Raw genomic sequence first — 18,848 nt, 5'->3', positions numbered from 1 at the left:
ATGTATTATTCACTGGACTCTGAAATCTTGAAAAAAAAATACTTTGTAGCAACAAATCATGTAGCTATTAGCTACTTACTGCCTGCCAGACACTCAGCATCTCTCTTTATTACAAATTAAAATAAGCCTGCCCTAGATTATTATCATGCCATCTTCTTCCCACTCGATTATCAAAACTATAAAGTGAAGCATTGTTAGGATGGCCTACCAATGGCTTGTCACTTAATGGAAGAAAAGTGGTTTAAAATTAAGCTTACTTTAATATAATCATTGGCTAAAAGAAGAAATCTTTCAGAAAATTAGAAAATTCCTTCAGACAAATTAAAACAAAAATATAAGATTCTAAAACTGACAAGGGAGAAAGCTCAGAGGCAAATTCATTTCTAAAAAAAAAATTCTTAAAAAAAATAAAAGAGTAAAATCAACTCAATAAGAGACAGCCAGAAGGACTAGTAAGGGCTGAGGGAGAGGAGAATAGGGTATCTATCTAATGGGTACAGAGACTCAGTTTGGAAAGATGAGAAAGTTCTGGAAGTAGGTGGTGATGAGGTTCTAGCCAACAATGTAAATGCACTTAACAGCACTGGACTGTAACACTTAAAAATAGTTAAAACAATGCAGTTTCCCACAAATATAACATTTCAAAATTACCACTGAATAAAGCCAAGCCACCTCAATAATAAAAATGGTCACAATGAGATCCCACTCACACCACTGCAACTGCTACAATAAGAAAAATAAGCAGTATTAGTGAGACTGTAAAGAGCCAGAACCCTTCTATATGGATGGTGAAGACAGGTATGGCTGCTGTAGAAAACAGCACAAAGCTCTTCAGGAAAGTAAGCACTGGGGCTGAGGCTGCAGCTGAATGGCGGAGTATCTGACAAGCACTGAGAGAAGATAAAGAAGTTCAGCATAGAAAGATGGTGTGATACAGGAACTCTACTTCCTGGCATAAACGGATGACAATTAAAAGCAGGTGCTCAGGCACTTGTTCCCAAATTTCATGGCAGCATTGTTCCCCAAATGGCCAAAAGATGGAGAAATACCAAAAGTCCATCAAAGCAATTATTATGAAATTATCTAAATTTAGCCATAAGGAATAATGTATAGATACTTACAACTTAGTAACCTCAAATTCATGCTTCATGAAAGAAATCAGTTACAAAAGGTCATATATTGTGTGACTCCTTTGATATGTATTATTCATAGGCAAATCCAAAGACAGAAAGCAGATGAGTAGTTTTTAGGGGTGGGGAGGGAAGGAACGTGGAGGGACTACTAAGAGTATGAAATATTATAGGATGACACAAAGTTCTGGAACCAAAAAGAAGTACTGTTGTACAATATTGTTATACAGCCAATTCCACTGAAGTATCTGAATTTTGTCACAGTCAAAAATAAAACCCTTGCTGGGTGCATGGTATGCACAGGCTCAAGGCCAGGGTAGAAAAAAAAGACCTACATGCCTTGGATTTAATCCCAGCCCCACTTGCCCCTTCCCTAATTAAGCTCCTACTTGTGAAAAAGATGGCCACAGGGCAGCTTCCTTGCAGCCTGCATCGAGTCCCAGCAAATTGCACAGTCGTCATTATTGACAGCTAGCTCCTCTGGAGTTGCAACTGCAAACCTGTAAAACACAAAACAGGCCCAGCAGGAATCCCTGTCAGTTTCATGCACATGTACATACACTACTTCATATGCATTGCCTTTGTAATGGCCCAATTACAAAGCACTCTTGATCAGGAAAAAACAATTTTTATTTCTTCTTCAGAGCCCTTAAAGAGCAAGTGAGAAACTCATACACAGAACTGTCATAATCTGGCTCCTGTTAGACATGACCACAAGGCATGTTTCTCCTCAATCCCCGTGAGCCACATTATCCTCTAGACATAGAAAGGACGTCTGTTATTCTTGCATCCTCAGAATGAGTGTCTCAGTGTGAGCACGTACAGAAACACACAGCCCAGAGAGGCTGCCATTAACACTTTATCAATAATAAGATCTTAATATCTTGTGGATCCCCCCAGGCAGTGCCAGAAGGAGCTAGGGAGTTAATCAACTGCCACACATCACACAGCAACAAAGTGGGAACACTCTGGGGTCTCTGCATGTCACCATCCAGTTAACAGGTTACAAGGGCACATTTTTACCCAGGCTAGGGATTGTCATTATTGAAGAGCTAAAAGAGGAAGACTGAGCAACCTCTATTTATACTCCCTGACCTTGCTTCCATGTTTCCCACCACACGTAAATAGTTCTTGTGCCGACGGATTCGACGCTGTACTTCGTGGAATAGGTAACGCAGCTGCATGAAGATGACCAGGCTGGCCATGGATAACCAGATGTTGCCAAATAACTTGGAAAGGAAAGAAGATAACATCCATAGTAAAAAAATGAAGTGAATCCGCTAGCAATCTGTGTCATCTTTTCATCAAAAACAAGCCTCTGCTTGGTACATAGTAGAATGAATAATCTTTCAGAAAGTACATGCATACTTCAACCTAAGTGGTCAATTACAGACTAGTTTTCCTGAGCAAATAGCCAGAAATGTAAAGCCCTACTATATATATATATATATATGCATTGTGTATATATATACACATATTTATGTGTATATAATGTCCAGCCATATATATATGTGTGTGTTAATTATAAATATGTAAAAAAAAAAAAGCCGCTTGTGGTGGTGCACATCAATAATCAACAAGGAGGATGAGGCAGGAAGATCATGAGTTCAAGACCAGCCTAGGCTACATCTGGGGTTGGAGGCGGCACTCAGTAGAGAACTAGCCAGTAAGTGGAAGTATCAAGTTCAAATCCTAGTCTCAGACCCTCCCCTCCCAGAACTCCACTCCCCTCAGCAAAAAAAAAAGTATGGAAATGAGTAAGATACCCAGAAGAAGAAATAAGTTGTAATTTCCTATAAGGTAATTTAGTCATAAACTTATGTTTACTGTGATATAGAATTAAATATTAATGTTATTGCTGGGCTCCAGTGGCTCACATCTATAATTCTAGCTATTCAAGAGGCTGGCCAGTTCTGGGCTTGAGCTCAGGGCCTGAGCACTGTCCTTGGACTTTCTCAAAGCTAGAGCTCTACCACTTGAGCCTCAGCACCACTCTAGGCTTTTTTCTATGTATGTGGTACCGAGGAATAGAACCTGGGTCTTCATGCATGCTAGGCAAGCACTCTACCACTAAGCCAAACTCCTGGCCCCAGTACTGCTCTTTTTGCTCAGAATTGCCTTGGCTATTTGTAACCCAATACTTAAAAAATTGTTATGTCAACTGCCTTATAGTGTAAAAAAAGAAAAAAAAGGATTCACCCACTATGTTAATCTCTTCACCAATGAAGCAAATTTACACTAAAATTTCTTACACATTAGATGAAGGCAGTATGAATTAAGCATAAGGACTAATTTTAAAGATGGAAATATGAAACTATGAAGTAGCAAACACTATAGGAATTCCATTTACCCCTACAAAGTAATTGCTAAATATGAGAAGCCACAGAAAGTACAGGGAGAGGCATTCCTCTTTCATTCTAAAAGACTGAACCACTAACTTAGCAGAGTTTACTGAGTCTCACAGGTCAGCAGTCACCTCCAGAGCAATAACCCAGAACAAGTAGTCCCAAGACACTAAAAAAAGGGGAATGAGACCTGGGCACATTTTAGGTTGTTTATCTGCAGCTATTCCACATTATTTCGTTTAATTGTTCTGACTTGAAATGTCTTAGCCCTCTGTCAGAGTTGGGTTTTTTTTTGGGGGGGGGAGCGGGGGGTTGGTCAGGGGGCTTGAACTCTGGGACTGGGCACTGTCTTTGAACTCTTCAGATCAAGGCTACTGCTATATCACTTGAGCCACAGTGCCACTTGTCGGAGACCTTCTGCGGGCACTTACCAACATGTGAATGTGATGCATGAGATCCAAGGACAAGAGAGTGAGCTCCATAACAAAATCAGTATAATAGACGTAGGTCCCCTTTCCTTCCCAGGTCCCTTCATGGTTGAGGTCCCAGAGGTGAATTATATATCTGCAATACAGAGGAGGAAAAACAGAAAAACAGTGCAATTTATCATGATGACTAAACTTAAATATACTATAGTTAAAACCTAATTTTATATGTTTTATACCTGTTGCATCTTAATATCAACTGAATAAAGGTGCTTTCAATCACCTCTTTCCAAAGTTTCTACTCACCGTAAAATCACATGAGCAGTCCTCACTGTCACAAGAAGAGACTGTAAAACACAAACATTTTCAGTTCAATTAAAAAACTGTTCAAATTTACCAACCATTTATTTCCTGTTTCAAATTCTTACATTTTCATAATTTAGAACCTTTTATTGAGCCAGTTGCACCTGTCCATCTGCTGGAGGGGGCTTCAACAAGCTTGAATGCAGTTCGCCCGAGCAGATTAACAATCACTTCTACTGATGCACTATATTGCCATAACTGGTTTCCTAAAAGGTGCCTGACTACTTGGTGGCACTTTAACTCAAAGAATGCTTTAGGTATTACTGTCCTAAACCAGACTGCCTGAGCTGGCTCCACTACTTTATACAGAAAGATTAAAGGACAGGAAGGAAATGGGGACAAAAACATGAGAAGGGATACCAGTGTGTGAGAAGTAATGCACCTACTATCTGGCATTGCACCTTCTATCTGGCAAATATATCTGTAACCCCTCTATACATTACAATAAAAAATAAGCAAAAAAAAGACTGAAGGATATCAAAAACAAAATATGGCACTTTTTAGTACAAAAATTGATATACAGAAGAATTTCCCCTTCATCTGTAAAAATAGAACTGCTTTTATGTTTGAGACTGAATAGCCATTTATGCACGGAGAATAGTTTACATGAGAAAAATACCATGAATGTACAGAAGAGACCCAGCATTTTTTTTGTTATCCTGAAGGTGATGTACACAGGGGTTACATTAAATAAAAGTCAGGTGATGAGTACATTTCATGTTGTACAATGTTACTCCTTTTCTCTCTCCCTCCCAGTTTTCTCCTCCTATTCCTAACTGTAAGTTGTATAGTTCACAGTTGTATAGTGAATATCACTGCTGCATTTGTTCAACCTTGGTCTCTTCATTTCTGTGCCTCCTGCTTACCTTCCCAAAGACACACACAAAACAAATAAGACAAAAACAATGAAAAAAATATATTCCATTTCCTGGAATATATCCCAATAAATATTTTATATGATCAGAAGCATACAGGCCTTGGGTCTCAAAGTGGGTGAATACCTAGAGTCCTGTATAATGCATGATAAATAATTCTAAAAGAACCATATGAGGGGCCGGGAGTTTGGCCTAGTGGTTAAAGTGCTTGCCTAGCATGCATGAAGACCCGGGTTCGATTCCTCGGTACCACATACATAGAAAAAAGCCGGAAGTGGTGCTGAGGCTCAAGTGGTAGAGCTCTAGCCTTGAGAAAGTCCAAGGACAGTGCTCAGGCCATGAGCTCAAGCCCAGGACTGGCAAAAAAAAAAAAAAAAGAACCATATGAGTGAAACAAAAATAACACTATAGTCTGAATGAATAGACTTAATTTAAATGTGTTTACTTTTACATATCTTTTTCAAAGTTCAATCTAATATTAATTGAAAATTTGTCATAAAATATATCTAAAGCAAACTAAATAATATAAATCAGTATAAAACTTAAACATAGACAATATATACTTTTTACAATCAGACAATAGTAAACTAGAATACTTTTATGTTCCCTTTCAAATTTTACTTACATTATTCTGTACTCTGAAATGAACATTACACTAAGCAAAAATAAATAAAAACCCTGATCTACAAATCCTAAGTAGCAATTTACATTTTTGTTACTTAAACTTGTTTTAAGACTAATTAGCTTTGGTATATGTAGTCTCTCTTATGCACCAGAGATGTGCTCCAGGGATTCCAATGGATACCTAAAAGTACAGCTAGTACTACACCCTGGCCCCAACACATATAGTAAGTACTACAGTTAACCTGCATGTTCCATGCCTGGTGTCTCCTTTATCACCACTCTTGTATGCTGGGATCACTATCAAGTGTAGGAAGGGTTATTTGACCCCAAACACTGGGACAGCACAGTATGTCATCTGACAGATGCACTGGATCATCAGTGAATAGTGAGGAGTATATTGAACATGGAAGCACTGGACAGGGATGATTCTGGGTCTAGGTGGGCAGAGACAAAATGTCATCATTCTACTCAGAATGGTTTCAGGGCTAAGTGTACAAGTGGAAGAGTGTGTGGTCTGGATTCAATCCCTAGCATCAAAGCAAAAAAAAAAAAAATTTTTTTTTAAAAAGGCTTTAAGAGGGGCCGGGAGTTTGGCCTAATGGTAGAGTGCTTGCCTAGCATGCATGAAGACCCAGGTTCAATTCCTCGGTACCACATACATAGAAAAAAGCTGGAAGTGGTGCTGGGGCTCAAGTGGTAGAGTGCTAAGGCTTGAAAAAGTCCAAGGACAGTGCTCAGGGCCTGAGCCCAAGCCCAGGACAAAAAAAAAAAAAAAGGCTTTAAGAACTGTTAATTTCTGGAAATTTCCATTTAATACATTTAGACATCAGCTGGCTGCAGATAAGCGAAACCACAGAAAAGAGAAACTACTATATCTTATGTTTTAAAATAATAACATTTATGGGTCAAGTAAAATTAGCTTATCTTTAGCCTGAGATATATGCGAATATGCTCAATGAATGTAAAGACATTCTGAAATGAGCATTTTCGGCAAGGTTTAAAAGACTGTGTACCGATCCTGAGGCTGTGAACTAAGAGCCTGGCACTGCCACTGAGCTTTTGTGCTCAAGCCTAGCACTACCAATTGAGACACACCTCTCCTTCTGGGTGTTTTGGGTGCTTATTTGGACATAAGAGTCTCAAGTCTCTTGGTGGCAGAATACCTGCCTAGCATGCATGAAGCCCTGGATTTGATTTCTCAGTGCCACATACACAGAAAAAATCAGAAGTGGTAGAGTGCTTGCCTTGAACAAAAGAAGCTCAAGGACAGTGCCCAGGCCCTGAGTTCAAGCCCCAGCACTGCCCCCCCCCAAAAAAAAGTGTTATGGACTTTTCTGCCTAGGCTACCTTCTAACCATGATTCTCAGATCTCAGCCTCCTGAGAAAAAGTTCATTTTTTAAAAGAAGAGGGTTGAGGTACAACTCAGTGGCAGAGGCTTTGCTTCACATGCCCCCCAAAACCCTCCAAAAGAATTCATATAATTTACATGCTATTATATAACGTTTTATTTTGTACCCTAGCTCAAAAAACAAATTTCCTGTTTTACAGATAATCACTAGGCAAGATGTTACTAACATTCTTCTACTTGGCAGGCAGGCAGGCAGGCAGGCAGAGGGCTCAGCTGGTACCACATCACACTCTGGAACCTCACACATTGCACTTTCGATGCTTCAGAGTCTGCCACATCTCCATAAGGAGGATTAATAAAACTATCAATATGTGTTGAGCTTTAGAACAATCTGCAAAATCGTAACTATAACTACTACAAAATATGGGAGGAAAATTTTTTACTATGTTGCAGCAAGTATTACATGAAATTCCATACATAAAAGCATCCAGTAGCAACTCCCAAAACACACACACACACACACACGAACTTAATAAATCCTTATTAAAATGAAACACCAATACCCATCCATCACTTTATGGTGAAATAATCTATCAGTAACCCTTTAGCTGCTGTGACAAGACACAGGAATATAATTGGAAAAGCCTACGTCCAATATCTCACCTCTGCAGCCATGAAAGCCAGGGTGTGCATGCCATGGGTGTAGCCTGTGACACAGCAGACAGCTGCCAGTCCACAGCAGGAAAGCAACATGGCAATCAACAGAGACAGGACTCGCCCATGGCTGCTCATCGGTGTGGTGGGAGAAAAGGAAAGCTGAAAGGAAAAACAGAGAGGAAGCTCATTTCTTCTTCATGGCAGTGGTAGGAAAATGCCCTGAGAACACCAGGTCAAACTAGGTATCTTTGCTTAGGCCCTGTGCTAGCACACAGGAGGCAGCCCATTACCATATAGTCATAATGCTCCCGTGACTAAATGGAAGTACAAGTGACTAATATTTGCAAATCTTTATCATTTAACTTACCAAACAGAATAATATGTTATATTTCACTCTTCCCAAGGGTGCTCCTACAACTAGGATTTTATGACTTTACAAGTGATTTTTCAAAGTACACAATTCCCACTTTTAACATTCAACAGAACTCAGCAGGACTGCATGTTTCCTTTGTAATCTTACTCTAATCCTCCTCCCCAAAATTCACGTGGAGGCTGTGCCTGTCAGAAGGAGAACTAAAATATAAGCACGTGTACAGTTACTGCTTACAATATGTCAGTGCTACCCAAGAAGCAGGAACAGCCTGAATAGAAGGCCTAGAGCTATGACTCCTGAGGTAATGGGGGTAAATTACAAACCCCCATTTGTGACAGAGAATGACAGCTGAATTGGGAAAGGAAAAAAGAACAGAAAGGGGCCGGAAGTCTGGCCTAGTGGTAGAGTACTTGCCTAGCATGCATGAAGACTCGGGTTCGATTTCTCGGTACCACATACATAGAAAAAAGCTGGAAATGGTGCTGAAGCTCAGGTGGTAGAGCTCTAGCCTTGAGAAAAGTTCAAGGACAGTGCTCAGGCCCTGAGCTCAAGCCAAGGACTTACCCCCCCCCCAAAAAAAAAGAAAAAAAAAACAGAAAAAAAGAGATCCAACAGGGGAAGAGGATAGAACAGGTAATACTCAGAAAAGCCAAGATTTTCTTCTATCTAGCAAGGCTTTCTCGAGTAGGTAAGCTGACCTTGCTGGGGCTGTGATGTGCCTAACTCCCTAGAAGGAATCTCCCTGGGAGGTCCCTTGACCTCCCATCTTCCCCTCAGAGCTCTGCAAAATGCCTGCCTAGCTCCTTCACATTACACAAACCCAAACCTGGCCAATGTGTGGCTGAGCAAGCGGAGCTTGCCTGAGACTCACGTATTCAAATCGGTCCTTGCAGAGCTGAACCATCAGATGTAGGAACACCAGACCAGCAAACCAGAGACACCACATTACCACCTCTTCCACAGTCTGGACATTCAGCACACCAAAAATGAAAATGAACTTGTAGAAAATAAAATTCCAAAACTTGTCTTTGAGGTGCTAAAAGGAAAACAATGTTTTACAACAGTAAATATCATCATACCTAAGGAATTTAAGAAAGTTAACAAAAGCAATCTTATATGAAAGCCTAGTTAGCTTTGAATATTTGTGCAAAAGAAAGTAGAAGGTCACCGAGTACCAGTGGCTCATGCCTATAATCCTAGCTACTCAGGGGGCTGAGATCTGAGGATTTTGGTTCTAAGCCAGTCCAGGCAAGAAAGTCTACGAGACTCTTATTTCCAGTAAACTACTGGAAAAAAAAATCCCCAAGTGGGGCTAGGAATGTGGCTTACTGGTGGAGTGCTTGCCTCACATTCATAAGCCCCGAATTCAATTCATCAGTACCACATAAACAGAAAAGGCCTGAAGTGATGCTGTAGTTCAAGTGGTAGAATGCTAGCTTTGAGTAAAAGAAGCGCAGGGACAGTGCTCAGAGTTCAAGGCGAGAGAGAGAGAGAGGAGAGAGAGGAGAGAGAGAGGGAGTAAGAAAAAGAAGAAGAAAGAGGACAGGGAAAGAGAATGAGAGAAAGAAAAAAAAGAGGAAGAGAGAAAGAGAGGAAGAAAGGAAAAGGGAAGAAAAGAAGCCAGAAGTGGCACTGTGGCTCGAGCCCAGGCCTAGAGTAAAACTCTGCTAACAACAACAACAATAAATAGGAGGCAAAGTAAAAATAAAAAGTGTTTCTAAAGAACAGAGTTGAGATACCCAGAAAGTAATTTGTAAATTTTGGATTATAATTCCAGATCAATTGTGAGATGTTAGTCATTAAAAAGATAGTATTTTGGGACGGGGAATACTTGCTTAACAAATTCATGAACCCTGGGTTTGATTCCTCAGTACCATGTACACAGAAAAACCAGAAGTGGCACTGTGGCTCAAGTGGTAGAGTGCCCAGGCCCTGAGTTCAAGTCCCAGGAATGGCAAAAAATAAAAGGTTCAAGCAATGAAGTTTAAAGCCAACCTGAGCAGACAAATTCACAGTCTCTTAGCTCCAATTAGCTACCTGAAGTAGAGCTATGGCTCAAGTGGCAGAGTGGTAGGTGGGGGCAAAAAAGCCAGTCAAGCACAGGGCACTGGTGGCTCACACCTACATTCCTAGCTACTCAGGAAGCAGAGAGCAAAGTCAGGCGATGCAGAAAAGTCCCCATGAGATACTTATCTCCCATTAACCAATCAAAAACCAGAGCTGTGGTTCAAAGTGGCAGAGCACTAGTTTTGAGCAAAAGAGCTTAGAGACAGCACTCAGGCCCTGAGTTCAAGCCCCACAACTGATTCAAAAAAAAAAAAGTGCTGTAGGTGCACATGTGCATGCACACACATACGCACCCAGCTAACTGCTGGGCAACTAGCTACCGAGGTACACAGTAAGGGGGTAAGCTCCTCCAGATATTAAAATATACAATTACCATCCCAATTATAGGATGGGAAGAAATTGGCTAACAATGTAAGTATGACTTCTAAGTTATTTTTATTCACAATTAACGTATAAAATGCTATGTCTTAAAAAAAAAACAAGATGTGAAAATAAATTGATCCTCAATGTCCAATAAACTGACATGATTATTTAAAAACAAGAACTACTATGTGAGTTTATGAACACTGTTCTGATTACATACCTTGAGTTCAGAGAATAAACTACAGGAAATCAAAGTGTATCTCTTTAACGCTGTCCACCTTCCAGGCAGACATCCGGCAGCTGTGAGCACAGTCCACTGCACTGTGTGCTGCCCACAGCTGGGTGGCATCTGGGCTTCTGAATATCATCCCCCAAGAAGAGGAACTAGAAAAGCTTGGTGAATATCTTTTTCCAGACCTGGGATTTTTGGCGTCCCCATCCAGAAAATGGGTCTTAAATAACTGAATAAAACTCATGGAATTACTGGGTATTAAATAAAGTAGTAGGTATACAATGCTTCTTAGTAGTACTGAGGTTGGAACTCAGGGCCTGGGGCTTGCTAGGTAGCCATCTATACCTGAGAATAAAATCGCTTTTAATAATTTATAAAGTACCACATCAAATTTTTAAGCCCTTCAGCTCTAAACTTTCATATAACAAAGCATAAAATGCCTTGCTCTATGATTATCCTATATATCTTGAACTTTGAAAGCACTCAGAGAAAATCTATACCAACTCTTTAGAGTTCTAGCTCAAAATAGTTAACAAATGTTCTTAAGTGTCATCGATCATAAAAGCCAACAAATAAGACAAAAAAAAGTTCCATACTAAAATAAAGTTGGGTAACAAATCCATTCATCATGATTATTTTTATGTACAGCAAAATTCTCTGAAGTACTCTGAGGTTATATTTTCTGCTAATTTGGACTTGACACTACACTTGTTAATAAAAACAAAGTATCTGACTCACTATCAGCAATTAGATGGCCTGGCTCTGGCTTGCCTAATTTCAGGCCCACAAATTGAAAATCAGAAGATGAAAGAAGAAACATTTTTAAGGAAAAAAATGTGAAAAACAAACAAGAATCCAAAAGGGGGTTTTGTATCTACCAAAACTATGTTTCACTGAGCCCATCTAAGAGACTGCCAGAAATGACAGGTTGCACAAAGCACTGAACAGTTACTAATGAAGAATTTGGGAGAAGAAAGTCATCCTGCCCCCCACAGCATTCAAGGGCTCAGCCACAGAGTAACTACATATCAGCTCCTCACCAAACCTCAGTGGGTGAGCACAGATGGGAACATGGTATTTTGAAATGCAGGGAAGCCAGCATACTGATAGTCTCTATCTTATCATTGATAAGAAAAAGCCAAAAACATTTTTGTTCTTATGTTATTCAGAAGGTCAGTCTCAATTCTCTAAAACATGCCACCCTATACTAAGATCCTAGAATTGGCCACCTGGGAAGCCTGGGGTATAGCTGAGACTATTTCCTCCCCAGTTATACATTCCATGGGTCGTTTTTGTTCAATGTTTAACAATCTCATTGTAGAACAATGAATCTTGATTGACTTTTCCTACATGAAAAATCAGAAATTTTCTCTAGAAATAATCCACATTCCAAATAGTCATATTTAGAATGATTCAAACTAAAATCAATGTTTATTTCACAATTACATACAAGGGGCTGAAGATACAGCTGGGTGGTAGAGTACACACTTAGCATGCTCTTGACCCTAATTTCAATCCCCGCACCAAAAACAAATTAAAAAGTCAAAATTAAAATACATTTTAAAAAAAGTCATGGGGGAAACAGCTCTAACAACCGTGTTGGGACAACTGGCTGCACTGAACATGGGCTGTGGATCAAAATGTTTTATCCATGTGAAATATTCTAGTTTTGATTACTGTACTTAATACTGTCCTTGTTTTTAGGATATCTATGTTCAAGTCTCTGGGGATAAATAGAAAGATGTCTACTAGTTAACTCTCAAATGTGGTACCAAAAATATGTATTACATAAGTAAAGAGCAAATATAAAGACAAATGAGGAATATAAAGGCAAATTAGGAATTGGTCAATCTGCAGAGTATAGTTCTCATGGAATTGTTTTATGCTTCAAATTATGCCAAATATATAATTGGGAGACTTTTTTTTAATCTTGTCACAGTTGTCTACTATACAGGCTTACCTGTCTCTCACTCACTCGAAGAGGGCCAAACACAATACACTGGATGAGCTTAGCCACCAGCATCAAAACACAGCAAGCAGTATTTACCAAGACCTGTACACAAAACAGAGGAAGGAAGTTTAGTTCCTCCTGCTGAAAGCCAAAAGCAGCTCTAAAGATTTCATAAGAGGAATTCAGCCATCATTTCCAGTGACTGAGCTTCCCCAGTTTCCACTGGAAGCTCAGGTCCACTCCAAGTCACCAGCTGACCAAGTCATTCAGTTCACTGTTCCAGCACGCACTCTCCAGGAGGGCACCTGACCTTTCAGTCCTGGCTGAACTCTGTCAACTTCGTACTACCTGGATAAAGCAGGGTGTGTGATGCACACTTCCCCAGCACACAGGAGGCTGAAGCACAAGAATCATGCATTGGAGGCCAGCCTGCACTAGAGCACATAACTCTGTCTTAATAAACTTTTCTATGATTCTGTCTAACTGACTTTATATTTGATATATTCACATGTATATCTTTGGGAGGTGGGGGAAAGGCACAGCATTCAAAGAAAAAAGGGTCAAAATCTACAGCTCACTGGACAGTGATGAACGTGAACTACACAACTCATGGGTGGAGACCGGAGGGAGCCACTGGGAGCAAAGGAGGGAACAGGAGGCCCTTGAATGAAAGAAAATGTACTCATCATCTGACTCATGTAATTGTTATCCCTCTGTATACCACCTCTATAATAATGTTAATTTAAAAAAGACAAACTATATGTATGCACCTTGCAGATGGAAGGCATACCTCTTCCTATGTGAAGATATTGATGAAGAAAATTATTAAAACATATCATAAGTCTATTTATAAAAAGTATCTTAATTTCACAAATATTAAATCATCCCAATAGGTATTCATGATTTCTCAACCTCAGCTGGCAAAGATTTGAGGAACTGCAAAAACAACAGGAAATTTAATTGTTGCATTCCTCACTCAAAAGCAAATACCAAATTATTTCCTTCTTTATATTCTTGCAGAATCAACAGTTCAGCCCTGATTTAAATCCACTGAACTCTGAATTTGATCCCCTGCATTGCAAAATAAATTACTAAGAAATCCCCATACTGTGGGACAAATCTTGCTTATAATAATCATACTGAGGTGTGTGGCCTCAATACCTGAATCACCTCTATGTACTTAGGACAATAAAGAAAACTAATTTATTTCATCGACTCTATGCAGCTGTGGACAGAATTCAATTTCAAACTATAAAAGGGTCAAGTAGCAGAAAAAGTAAAGCCCCTATCAAGCCCGGAAGACTTAGATGGATAAACTGTAAATGCACTTAGTGGTCCCAAATGAAGCCAATAAAACCTATCTTACTAGTGTGGCAGAGAACCTTCAAGATAGCTGGGATTATCAAGACAACATTCAAGACAACTGTGCACCTTACATTTTTCAGTTTTTTTTTTTTTCTTCCAGTCCTGGGCTTGAACTCAGGGCTTGGACACTGTCCCTGGGCTTCTTTTGCTCAAGGCTAGTGTTCTACCACTTGAGCCACGGTGCCACTTCCAGCTTTTTTCTGTTTATGTGGTGCTGAGGAATCGAACTCAGGGGCTTTATGCATGCTAGGCAAGCACTCAACTACTAGGCCAAACTCCTTGTCCCACAGCTGGGATTTCTAATTGGGCAGCCCTGCAGATGAGGCCATCTTGCTATGCCAAATTACACCTGGAAAAGCTTGGGCTTCTGTCTTCTAACCCTTCCCAGTGCAGAATTCCTTTCTCTTTTCCCCAAACATCACCATGTTTCATCTGTACATCTATCATCACTCATTTTGCCTTATTTACATATGAGTCACTCTGAAGGTAGGGGAAAGTATTGTTCATAGCTGTGTGCTCCTAAGGGCTGAAAATAGCACCTCTGGAAGGTTTTAGATTGAGTATTACTAATACAAAACCACCTGAGATGCTATCAGACCAGTATTATTCCAAGCTGTATTCTACAAAGGTAAGTTTTTAAGACTCCACTATACTAAATAATAGCTAGCAGGATTTGCAAACTGACAAGAAAGGATGTTTTTGTTCTGTCTTGCTTGGCCTTAGCAGATATTTTTGAAAAAGTTATCTGCAGGCCTATGAAAGAGGATGAAGGCACATCATTTTGACAATGGCCCCACATGTGTTGACTCAGTAATTGTTGTCAGGCCACTGGGGAGTCATTGAGATGATTTCTACTCAGCTGCTAAAGGCACAAACTATGTAGCAGATGATAAAGAAAATTTTACAAAGCCCATCTGGAACATCTGAGAAGTTGAGGAAGGAAATGAGCACAGTAAAGTCCCAAAGGAAAGATGGAAGAAAAATAGTAAGAAGCTCCACTGAGAAGAGTATAAAGTCAGGAAGAAATAATCAACCTACATGAGACCAAGACTTCTAGAAAGAAAAGTTTCTTAGAAAGTACAGTTTTCACAGGAAAATCAACAGGTAATGTTTTATGAAAAGATAATAACCTTGGAATCTGAACGTGAGTTCTGCATGAAGGACTTTCTAGGGCACTACACAATATTGGTAGTTACTAAATAAAAGTAACATTTGTCTTTCCCAAAGCCTTATTTATATCTTAGAGATTTAAGTATCAAAAACTACACCATAAACTTTGCATTTGGCAAAAGCACTCTTTCACATGGCTTTAGTTTACTTGCAAAACTAAATGCAAACACAGACCTGTAATCAACAAGAGACATAAAGTATTTTCTCTTCTCCTTTCTTTGGTACTAATGTGGTTTAACTTGACACAGAAATAGGGAAACCACGTTCTTAAGCTCTTCATAGGCTCGGTACGGTGGCTCGTGCCTGTAAATCCTAACTACTCGGGAGGCTGAGATCTGAGGATCCCAAGCAAGCCTGGGCAAGAAAGTCTCAGAGACCAACCATCTCCTATGAACCCCCCCAAGAGCTGCAAGTGGAGCTTGGGGCCCAAGTGGTAGAGGGCTAGATAAGGAAGGCCTGGCCCCTCAGCTCAAGCCTCAGGACACACACTCTCTCCCCTCACCCCCTTCTCAAGCAGCTGCAGAAAACTTAATCCACAGCCCACGGGGTTCATAAATCCCACTGCTTCCTGATGGAGCCCAGTGGGAATAATTAGAACAAATGAGTTGCCTATCATCCTGTAAACTCGGAATATTAATCTCTCCGTCATTTCCTGCCTCCTCTCGAACCACAGCAAGGGGGAAGTCGCCGAGGAAGGAGACAAGATCCAAAAGGCAACAACAATTCCAAGAGACAAGACTTGAAATCCTGGAACCACTTTTCTGGTCACCTGGTTCACAGAAAAGCACGGCACAAGCGAAGTTTCCGCCAAACCGAACTATGGCTGAAATGATCTCATAACCAGAAAACCGGCATGTAGGCCACGGGGTTAACAAGCAGCACCCGATCACCACGAGCAGAACGAGTTTAACCCGACTCCCGCTGCCTCTGATACCCGAGGGAGCCCAACCGAGCCACCGGGCAAAACCACTAGCGGAGGTGGCGCGCAGCCCGACCACACGGCAGTGCTAACAGTAACGGTGACGGTGGGGCGGGGAGCCCCCACTCTCCGCCCCGACTTCTCCCTCGGGCCTCGGCCCGGGAGCCTGGCCCCCGGTCGTCCCCACGCTCGGCCGGCCGCGGCTCCGCTACGCCCAGCTCCCGGGAGGCCGAGCTGCCCTCGACCTCCACGCCGGGCCCGGGCCCGCCGCGCCCCGCTCCCGCCCCCCACCCCGCGCCGCTCCCTCGCCCCGGCCCGGCCCCAGGTCCCCCCTCACCCCTAGGGGGACCCGGCGGGACCCCCCCCGCCCGGCCACGCCCCCCCCCGCGGATAATGGGTGACATGGCGGCCCGCGCCAGGGCCTCGCTCACCCACACGAAGAGGCTGTCGGAGAGCAGGTACTGGGCCACGTCGCGGGCCCCGGGGCCCCCGGCGGCCAGCGGGGCGAGCGCGCCGGGCTGAAGCTGGGCCGTTGGCGGCTCGGGCTCGCCAGGCTCCGCGTCGGGCCGGCTGAGGGCGCGGTAGGCGCTGAGGATGGTGCCGAGCAGGGCCAGGCCGCTGAGGCCCGTGTAGGTGCGGAGGCTGGGCCAGGGGAAGCGCTCGAGGAAGAGCAGCGGCATGGCGGCGGCCTCCGGGCCCCCGGGCTCCCCGTGCTGCGGCCAGGCGCCTGCGGCGGCCTCGCGAACGGCGCCCACGGGCTCTGGTGTCGCCGCCGCCGCCGCGTTGGGCCGGGCCGGGCCGCTGCTGGTGGCTCGCGCCGCTCCGCCCCGCGCCGCTCCCGCTGCTGCCCCTGCCGGCGCGGAAGAGCCTCGGCGGGCTCGGGGCGGGACGCCGCCCCCCGCGGGACGCGGGCGGGACGGGAGCGGGGGCGCGGCCTCCGTCCGCGGCCTCAGGGAGCCGCACCTCCGCCCCGCCGACGCAGGCTCCGCTCGCCGGCCCCAGGGCCCGGCCCTCGGCAGCATCCCCTGCTCCGTCCCGCTCACTTGGCCCTGAGCGCTCAGGCCCGGCCCGAGTTGGGCCCCCGCTGAGGCCGGGCCGAGCCGGGGTCCGCCGGGAGGCCCCGCGGCCCGCACCGAGGTCCCCCGCGAGCAGCCCAGCGGCAGAAGGACAGGAGTCGGTCCCCCGAGAAGAAACTTATCGGGTGGGTGAGTGACATGGTGAAGCTGCTCTGGAAGATTTTCAGTCCCTCAAAGGTAAACTCGAGTGGCCATTTGACCTAGCAGTTACCCAAGAGAAAGGGAAGCACACCCACACAAAGCTCATGCACAAACTGTCGATGGCTTCCTCAGAGTAACCCACACGGGAGCAACTGCCATCTCCACCCATCACGTGGAGGACGGTGGAACATGTGGAAATGACGCCAAGAAGCCAGAAACAAAAGCCCCAGATTACGAGATCCTTACAGGACATGGTCTGCACGGGCAAATAAGAATGGAACAGAGACTGGAGGTGAAGTACCAGACCAGCAAGCGCCAGGCTCTGAAGTCAGTACCCACCCACTTCTGCCCCCCCCCCAAAAAAAGGAATCGTATTAATGGATGAAATGAGAACCGAGTGATGACCAAATGGTACTTTCTGAGGTGATCAGATTGTTCTAAAATTATAATTGCATAACTAAGATTATAAATAAAACCAACATCTTCAGAAAAGGCGTTTAAGGGGTCTCATTTTTCATTGTATCCTCAAGGCCTGTAATCCTGCCCAATCCAGAGTAGGTACAGTTGTTACATCTAAACCTTTCCTAAAGGGACTAAATTACTCCTAGTTTTCATGTCAATATTCTATACTAATCACAAAGCTATATACACACACATACACTCTCAAGATTAACAACCATTTGGGGATTTTTAGAAACCCTGTTGAAGGGTCTTCAGTGAAACAAGTTTGCCTTTCTTGGGGTCGAGAGTGCCTTTCACACAGCAGCTTCTATGAATATTAAAACTCCTTTAGTTTGCTGACCAAAGCCATTTGATCCAAAAATTGAACTTCACGCTTTACTGTTAAAAGCTTTGTTTATAAAATATGAGGATTGTTTCCCAGGGCAGTGTTGTCCTTTACAGATCAGATCTAAATCACCATAATTAAACCAGTGTCACCAGTACTTAACCCAAGCCACTTGTCAGGTTACAACCTTGGGTTGCCACTATGAGCAGCTGCCATTAAGATCTGCTTTAACTTTTAGAGGCTGAAGCTTTCCAAAAATCCAGTTTGTGAAACCAGTGAGATTAGCCCAACTGTATAATCACAGGCCCAGTCTTAATCCATACTTCTAGCTTTTGGCAGTTGCATCCTACTCCGGAGGAAGAGACTGAACACAGGAGACATAAATGCCTAGTGTACCTTTGAAGACTATCAAGCCCCAAGCCGCAAGGCAGCAACAGCACTAGCGTCTCACGAGGCTGGTCTACTCTAACCAACTCTCAGTGGAGTCCATAATGATTAACTCGAGACCTCCAACCCCACCCACCCTCATGCCAGAGTACCATTTTTGCCTTTTAGATGCCAGACTAGGTCTTTTATTCCTAGTAACTGGTAGACTAAACTTCCTGCCATCTTTGTGGGATGGTAGCTTCTGTTTAG

The 18,848-nt window shown here is 42.9% G+C and overlaps 1 protein-coding gene and 1 long non-coding RNA gene across 3 annotated transcripts in view; one reads left to right on the top strand and one right to left on the bottom strand.

The window, feature by feature from the left end:
* The window catches only part of Amfr (autocrine motility factor receptor), a 31,138-nt gene extending 14,142 nt beyond the window's left edge, over positions 1-16,996 (bottom strand). For both annotated transcript variants that reach the window (XM_090357620.1, XM_090357621.1), the window contains exons 1-8: positions 16,640-16,996; positions 12,764-12,856; positions 9,013-9,177; positions 7,775-7,927; positions 4,207-4,247; positions 3,907-4,039; positions 2,226-2,359; positions 1,520-1,630 (exon numbers count right to left, since the gene is read on the bottom strand). In XM_090357620.1, the coding sequence (XP_090213746.1) occupies positions 1,520-1,630; positions 2,226-2,359; positions 3,907-4,039; positions 4,207-4,247; positions 7,775-7,927; positions 9,013-9,177; positions 12,764-12,856; positions 16,640-16,888 (1,079 nt within the window). In that variant the 5' untranslated portion in view covers positions 16,889-16,996. The remainder of the gene's footprint in view (positions 1-1,519; positions 1,631-2,225; positions 2,360-3,906; positions 4,040-4,206; positions 4,248-7,774; positions 7,928-9,012; positions 9,178-12,763; positions 12,857-16,639) is intronic.
* Positions 16,997-17,104: 108 nt separating this feature from the next.
* LOC150047102 (uncharacterized) lies at positions 17,105-17,917 on the top strand. Its single transcript, XR_016539555.1, has 2 exons — positions 17,105-17,461; positions 17,558-17,917. It is a non-coding gene; the product is annotated as an uncharacterized LOC150047102 (long non-coding RNA).
* The last annotated feature ends 931 nt before the right edge of the window (positions 17,918-18,848 follow it).

Source organism: Megascapheus bottae, chromosome 24, assembly GCF_031878675.1.
Source record: "Megascapheus bottae isolate mThoBot1 chromosome 24, mThoBot2.hap1, whole genome shotgun sequence".
In the NCBI taxonomy this organism is placed as follows: domain Eukaryota; kingdom Metazoa; phylum Chordata; class Mammalia; order Rodentia; family Geomyidae; genus Megascapheus; species Megascapheus bottae.
Note: the sequence above shows the minus strand (reverse complement) of the source record. Positions and strands in the feature narration are given on the sequence as shown.